The 8,155-nt window shown below is 49.2% G+C and overlaps 1 protein-coding gene across 2 annotated transcripts in view; it reads right to left on the bottom strand.

Moving 5' to 3' along the window:
• Window positions 1-8,155, bottom strand: part of PCGF2 (polycomb group ring finger 2) — a 22,262-nt gene that overhangs the window by 1,128 nt on the left and 12,979 nt on the right. Inside the window, exons 6-8 of one of the 2 annotated variants that reach the window (XM_015422770.1) lie at window positions 5,721-5,769; window positions 4,282-4,380; window positions 1,053-1,133 (exon numbers count right to left, since the gene is read on the bottom strand). In XM_015422770.1, coding sequence (XP_015278256.1) covers window positions 1,053-1,133; window positions 4,282-4,380; window positions 5,721-5,769 — 229 coding nt within the window. The remainder of the gene's footprint in view (window positions 1-1,052; window positions 1,134-4,281; window positions 4,381-5,720; window positions 5,770-8,155) is intronic. The other variant, XM_015422771.1, reaches the window with a different exon arrangement.

Here is an 8,155-nt window from a genome sequence, read left to right as displayed (position 1 = left end):
AATTACGGCTCCTCTCCAGACTACAGAGACACACACCCCCCGCGGAGAAAACAGATGCTTCCTCCCCACTGAGGTCTCTGCCCTCCCCAGGCTGCATACCCAAATTCCCAAGAGACTCCTAACCAGGCTCTGGCAACCTTATCCTCCCCCCCCCCCAATCCCCGGCTGGTGGCCTGGGAGGACCGGGCAGCCTTCTTAAGGGGTCACTCTCAAGGCTCCCTCTCGGCTGCGGAGTCTTGTGAGCAAAAATCCTACTCTGCGAGCTCCTGGCATTAAAGGTGTGCGCGAGCGACTGGGCTGCTGCATCGATTAGTTGGAGTCCCATCCTTCCTGAGCGAAGACAAGAATGTGTGAGCCGGAGGCTAAAAAAACTGTGAGCTGGCTCACACTAACTCAGCTTAGAGGGAACGCTGGTCATTATGTGGGCGTCTCCCCCCAGAAGCCAACCCTGAGACACGGAGCCCTCTAACAGCTCACAGGACTCCACCGCTTAGAGGGAGCCTTGCCTCCACCCCCCCACCCCCACGGCATGATGAGAGCTGCCACACAGAAAGACCGGTGGGTGGGGTTGGAGAATGGAGAGGGCAGGGTTTGGGGAAGGGGGGCACCTCTGCATGGTTCAGCGCTGAGTCACAGAACCCACCCTTCACAGCAGGCATTTCCTCCCGGGGAACTGCGCTCTGTCAGCTGGAGACCAGTTGTAAAAGCGGGAGGATCCCCAGGCCCGACCTGACCTGCAGCCAAGGAGGTGGCCGCTTCAGCGGTGGGAAAGGGAGGCGTCTCGATCACAGCAGAGTTGCCGGCCCTTACAGACAGATGCCGAGCCTACCCCTATTGTCCATTTTCTGGTTGTGTCTGCAGAGTTCCATGAAACCTTAGGCTTCGCTTTTCTATATGTTTCACATTTCTAGTTCTTACGTTTGCAGGCCAAAGGTCAGGCACCTACAAGCAGACACTGCCGAAGGCTTACAAAACGGATTCCACTGGGGAAATTCTGGGGGAAGCCATTTCACCGACAACCGACGTGTTCAGAGCGAGGTGCCTCTACTCACCCGTCGCCAAGGGTAGATGTAAGTGATGTCCATGAGAGTATAGTACTCCTTCAGGGGCTCGTCTTCATAGAGAACTTCCACCTAACAGAGAGAACAACATAAGTAACAAGTCACAGGGAACAAACATGGATACTAGTGCTGGGCACAGACTGCAGGATCTTGACCGACTGAATAGATTCATTTTTATTTTAAAAAGTACTTTTGGTAGTCCTTAAGTTTATGAAGACAGACACTCCCTTGACGTGCCAGAGAAGAAGGCATTATGCATACTCAGCAAACCAGTACTGTAAAATACTTCACAATAATATCAGATAACTTTATTGCTTCAGCTCAGCCACAGCAATCAGCAAAACACAAGAAAGAAAGAAAATACAATAACAATACCAATTTATGATGTAAATAAAAACTACCACATAAATTAATCAATGAAACAATAATGCAAATTAACACAACCCTGTCAATAAGTCTGAATCCCCAGAATCCGTATATGGTATATTAAATCCTACCAAAAAGATCTTATTAAATAGATTTATTTATAAATATAATTTACTTCAATAATTTTAACGGTATCTTGGTAACGGATGCTACAAACTTTGCCATTTGCATTGTGATCCATCTGTCCTTATCTGCCAGTAACACAACTAATTTATTTTGCTCTGAGCTCCCTGGTAAACACTGTAAAATATTTCTAAGGTGCTTCTTCTAAACAGTTACAAATCTTGGACACTGAAATGTAACATGAGCCAGATTTTCAATGGAAGAAGAAGCGATAGGATTTATACCCCGCCCTTCACTTGGAGTCTCAGACCGGCTTACAAAGTCCTTTCCCCTTCCCTCCCCACAACAGACACCCTGTGAGGTGGGTGGGGCTGAGAGAGCTCTTGACAGAAACTGCCCTCTTTCAAGAACAGCTCTTATCAGAACTACGGCTTGCCCAAGGTCATCCAGCCAGGTGCAAGTGGAGGAGTGGGGGAATCAAACCCGGTTCTCCCAGATTAGAGTCCGCGCACTTAACCACTACACCAAACTGGCTCTCAACTGGCACACTTGATCATCAAACGGGATCTTATTGTACCAGCCCTTCACTACTGCTGACTGTAAAATACCCATCCAAGCCCTAGTAAATGTTTTTCTATATTCTGTGTGACCATTAGATCATCAAGGTAAATTGGGCGAGCTATAGGAAAAGATATAAGATGTTTATATAAGGTATCTGAATTCAAGGTACTAAGTAACACATGATCTACTTGTGAACTTATGTCCAACGATCTTTGTTTAATTAAACGTCTAACAACTACATGATCAAAACCCCTTAAATATTCCTCAAATAATCCTAGTCTAGCCAGTAAAGACAGTGCATGTGATCTCCATGATATATCTTTCATCTCTTCATATTCCATTGTTACTAGAAGCGATGCTTGGGAGAAAAAGATCTCCAGCCAGAAACATATAACAAGTTTGTGAACTATTATCGATATTGGTGGCAAAGCCAGTTCCGATCTCACTGTAACTGACGATATTTTCTGATGGAATAGCAGGATGAGCATATGAAGCATACCCATTTAAAATCAAATTAGAAGCCAACCAAGTCTCTTAGGCACAAATAATATCAAAGCCTTTTTTTAAAATTGAATAAAGGTGAAATCTTGGATCTTGTTAGTCCAACCTGTTACATTCCATGAAACACAATTTAGCTGTTTCTCTTTCCGGGACTCTTAATAGTCAGTTTTGAAAATCTGCAGAGAGATCGTTCTTTGAAGTTGAATCTATTGTGGTTTCAGTGCCACTTGGAAGTAAACTAATATCCAGAATATTCTGATCTTTACTAGGAGGACGTACTTCCGTAATTTATCACATTGCAGAATCTGGAGCAAAGCACTGAGGCTGGAACTCTATTCATCATCTCAAGCCTATTCTGTGGACGGTAAAAATAAACTAGTGTGCCTCTGAGCATGCAAAGAGTAGTTTTCCCCGCCCCCATGGTTAGAGGCATCAGCTCCCACACTTCCGGGCTTTGGAGTTGCGAGCCTCTCAGTACCTCTCATGTAGAATGCAAGTGAGGAATAACAAAGTCCACCAAGAAGACACTTTCCATCTGTGACAACAACCACTTACATCCCACAGAGACTCTCAGTCCCAAATCTTCCCAGGCTGTTTATAAACAGCCGATAATAAAACAATCTTCTTCTTCTTCTTTTTTTTAAAAAAGAATATCAATAATAATCAACATCTGGAAGCAAGAATTCAAGTTAAAACTTCATCAGGTGACTCAGTCTCATCTGGACGAAGCTCCCATTTATTAGCCCCCATCCACTGTATTACTGGCTCAAGGGGTTAAGACGCTGAACTGCAGGCGGTGGAAGGTCAGTAGTTCAGCAGTTCGAGACCCGGGTTGCTGCATGACGGAGTGAGCTCCCGTCTCTAGTTCCAGCTCCTGCCAACCTAGCAGTTCGAAAGCAAGAAATTGCAAGTAGATAAATAGGTTCCACTTCGGTGAGAAGGTAACAGCGTTCCGTGCGCCTTGCTGTTTAGTCATGCCGGACACATGACCACGGAATCGTCTTCGGACAGCGCTGGCTCTTCGGCTTGGAAACGGAGATGAGCACCGCAACCCTAAAGTCGGACTTGACTGGCTTTCGAGCAAGGGAACCTTTACCTTTACTGTATTACCACCTCCAGGCATTGACCATAACATCTGCCATCTTACCTGATGCAGGGCCTAAACATATGTTACAAGCTACCACAGGCACGTTCAATCGGCATCGAGTCCCTGTGTACTTGGGAGTCACATTTCCAGCTGGGGAACTCACAACTTACATCTGACTGAAAGGCCTCACAGCAAACCCAAACCCCGCTCGAAGACTTTGCGATGTGTTTTTAGGCCCTCCGTTGAGACAGAGAAACTGAGCTCCAGACAATCTCTCTTCCCAGGGTTTAATATGAATGTGAAACAGCATCAGGGTCAAGAAGGGTCACCAGAGTGCCAGAGGCCTAAGCAGTGTCCCTTCTACCGACTTCTCATGCTGGTAACTCCCAGACAGAGCTGGAACCACCAGTCAGGAGACGTCACGAACGTTTAAAAGCAGATTCAGAGGCATCATGCCTTGCTGATTTGTTACGTATCCGACAGAGTGCCACCGTTGGTTTCCTTGAAAGATTGTAATGGATATGCCTGAGAGCAGCAGAGCCTTCGGCCCCAGAGCTCATGGTGTGCTTGGTTGTCACTCACTTTATATTTGCTGGGGACATCCATCTTGTTGCGGAGGAATTTGGCCAGGTGCATGATGGTCATGGCGGCAGGACAACGGAGGAATCGCATGCTGTTCTTCTTGAGAGAGACAGAGACAGAGAGAACATAAAAACATAAGAGATCCCAATGTTCGATCAGGCCAAAGGCCCCCCCAGTCCAACACTCTGTGTCACACAGTGGCCAGAAATACCAGGGGCCATCAGGAGGTCCAGCAGTGGGGCCAGGACACTGGAAGCCCTCCCACTGTTGCCCCCCCCAAGCACCAAGAAGACAGAGCATCCCTTGCCCCAGAGCCCCTATCTACACCTTGTGGCTAAGAGCCACGGATGGACCTCTGCTCCATATGCTTATCTAATTCCCTCTAATAAGAACATAAGAGACGCCAGTGTTGGATCAGGCCAAAGGCCCATCCAGTCCAACACTCTGTGTCACACAGTGGCCAGAAATACCAGTGCCCTCAGGAGGTCCTCCCCCAGGCACCAAGAAGACAGAGCATCACTTGCCCCAGAGCCCCTATCTATACCTTGTGGCTCATAGCCACTGATGGACCTCTGCTCCATAGAAGAACATAAGAGACGCCAATGCTGGATCAGGCCAAAGGCCCATCCAGTCCAACTCTCTGTGTCACACAGTGGCCAGAAATACCAGGTGCCATCAGGTCCACCAGTGAGGCCAGGACACTAGAAGCCCTCCCAACATTGACCCCCCCCCCCAAGCACCAAGAAGACAGAGCATCACTTGCCCCAGAGTCCCTATCTATACCTTGTGGCTAATAGCCACTGATGGACCTCTGCTCCATATGCTTATCTAATTCCCTCTAATAAGAACAAAAGAGACACCAATGTTGGATCAGGCTAAAGGCCCACCCAGTCCAACACTCTGTCACACAGTGGCCAGAAATACCAGGTGCCATCAGGAGGTCCACCAGTGGGGGCAGGCTTTATTATGTTTTATTATTAAGGCTTTATTATGGTTGATCAGGGCCAGACGGAGAGGATGAAATGTCTGTCAAAGTAGCTGAAATCTGCCAAAAGGCAGGGCGGGGTGTGTGTGTCAGAGAGCACAGGGAAGAGGCTAGTAAAAACTGGGAGGGGGGTAGGCTCAGAGAATGAATCTGAAGCCAGAAAGGAAGACTGAGGTGAAAAGTGGCAAAAAGCAAGAGTGGACAGGCAGCGCACAACTCTTCAGTGCTTAACTGAGAGTTCAGCCCCCAACACCATGGCAGCTGTAAAGCATGTGCCGCAACAATGGGGATCAGAGTGCCTCTGGCCACGTGCAGTGAGGAGTCCCGGAGGTGGCCTCTAGGCCAGGGGACAACCACCCATGTCAGCTCAGGGGGCACAGCTGCCGCGCAGGCCCACACCCCGCCACTCAGTGTGTGCCTGCAAGAGGTGCAGCACTGGGAAGAGAGCACTCACCTTGTCTTTCTCCGCACTCCTGCTTTCAAGGGTCCCTTTGTTTTCTTCTCTGCGAGAGAACGGACAAGAAGGGAAATCAGCAAAACGGTCACATGGACCGTGGGGATGCTCTGCTCTTGTTTCCTGAAAAGACAACTGATAGTTGACCCCACGAGGGGACACCAGATGACTCTGGGCTCTTGTTATCCAGCATCTGGGTGACTTCTGCAGAAGGTGTGGCCGAAGGTGGCAGATCACGGTCAAAGGAGTGACTGCGTCATGGCACCACAAAAACAAAACAACAACAACAACAACAACAACAAGCTTTGGCTCTTCCCTCACCAAGGTAGCTTTGGTACTGTAATAATAGTGGATTCTCAGTTCTCTCACAAACTTACAATCCCCAGGTTTCTTTTTTGAAGCACGGCGGACTGTTAAGCTGGTTCCCAGCGTCTTTGAATATGCCTAAACTGGTTAGCTGAGCTTGAGTTTTCAGGAATACACCCTTGCGGGTACTGACCCTAGAGACCATCTCAGATGCTTTAGCAAAGTACCACGACTCACTCCTTCTGTTTTCCCCACATGGAATGAGGTCCTGGGAAGGAAACTACTGCAGCAGCTACAAGTAGCTCCGCACGCTGCTCCCTTTTCTAGCAAGCCTTTCAAATACGTGCTCCAAAGCTGCTAGCCCAACAAGGGACTTTTACTGGCCCACTGGCTTACATATACTTCTGTAAAACGTTTGGGGCATGTGGATGGCTTGAGTGGAAGAACGAACACACGTTTCCAGTTTACAAGAGCTTTCTTGTCCTGGGCTCGCACTCCGAAAGCAGCTGGGTTGAGAAGCCTGTTCTAGGCACGTGCTGCTTGATCTATCCTTTTTCTTCCTGTTGTTCAGGGGACAGTTAGGAGAAATGCAGTGGCCTCTGAATTCTGTTTCTAGGCAGCCCGCTGGGAGAATACCCGCCTCAAGAATACCAGGGACTTCAGGAATACTGCATGAACCTGCCGTGGAATGAAGCCTTGTTGGTGCCGGATGGGGGAGAGTTGAGACAGACAAGGTGGCAAATAGCACTGCGTGCTTCAGAAACGGGGAAGGAACAAACCGAAAGGGACAGAGCCTCGTCCAAGCTAGGAATCAAGGGCAGCTGGTGGGCTGGCCAAAAGCACAGTGAGACCCACCCCCTCCCCTTACCTGTAAAGGCCCTTAAGTATAATGGTGCTGGGGTTGCCAGCAACGCTCCCTGTAAGCTGGGAGTGGGGGGTCTCGTGAGCAAAAATTCTACTCGGTGAGCTACCGGCATGAAAGTTGTGAGCGAGCGATTTGGCTGCTGCATGAATTAGTTTGCTCTGGAGCCATCCCTTCCCGAGCTGAGACAAACATGTGCGAGCCGGAGGCTAAAAAACTGTGAGCTAGCTCACACTGACTCATCTTAGAGGGAACACTGGTCGCCAGTTCCCTCCTGGCCACCGGCAGGGGTTGGGGGGGGGAAGCCTGGGAGGACAGGGACCTCAGTGGGGGACCATGCCAGAGAGCCCACCCTCCAAAGCATCCCTTTTCTCCAGGGGAGGTGAACTCTGGAGTCTGGAGTTGTGGTTCAGGAGGGTCCCCAGGGCGCCCCCCCCCCCCACCTGGAGGCCTCCCCATGGTGCAAGGGGCCTCAACATGGGGAGACAGAGCCAGAGACAGGAGAGACCTTCAAGATATGCAGAACAAATATGATCTTTACAAAAAAAATACCCCCCCCCCAAAAAAAACCTAACGAGGGTTCATGCTGTCCACATACCAGCAGTAAGCATTGGGAGCAGAGAGCAGAACCATATCTACCTACCTGAGGGGCCTTTCCCCATATGTTCCCCCAAGAGCACTACGGTCGGGGGCCCAAAATTTGCTGGTCATCCCGGGCCCCAAGGACACCAAACTAGCTGCCACAAGGGCCAGGGCTTTTTCGGTGGCGGCTCCTACCTGGTGGAATGAGCTCCTGGGGGAGATCCGGGCCCTGCGGGACCTTACGCAATTCCACAGGGCCTGCAAGACGGAGCTCTTCCGCCAGCCCCGGCGAGCCTTTGGAGTGGGAGCCGCCGCCCCTACTATACCATCACCGTCATGGTTTGATGAGGCCCTGCGGAAACACCTGAAACACCTGGATACTTCAAAAAAGATCTAAGCCATTCTCCTGTGGACGCAAACAACATTGGAAGTACCACCGGAACTGCACTGATGCCATCTTCGGATCTATAATATCAGAGGTTTCAGCACCGTTGTTTTTAAGTATTGTTTTTAAATTGTATTATTATGTTTTAAGCTACTATGTATATTATGTTTTAATTATGGCATGGTTTACCTTGCCCTTGTTAGCCGCACTGAGCCCCTTGGGGAGGGCGGGGTTTAAATGCGAAAAATAAATAAATAAATACATTCCTTCCAGCCTGAAAACCGTATGTGGGGTGGGTGG

Source organism: Gekko japonicus, unplaced genomic scaffold, assembly GCF_001447785.1.
Source record: "Gekko japonicus isolate JY-2015 unplaced genomic scaffold, Gekko_japonicus_V1.1 scaffold3422, whole genome shotgun sequence".
NCBI lineage: Eukaryota > Metazoa > Chordata > Lepidosauria > Squamata > Gekkonidae > Gekko > Gekko japonicus.
This window is presented reverse-complemented; position numbering and strand designations above follow the sequence as displayed.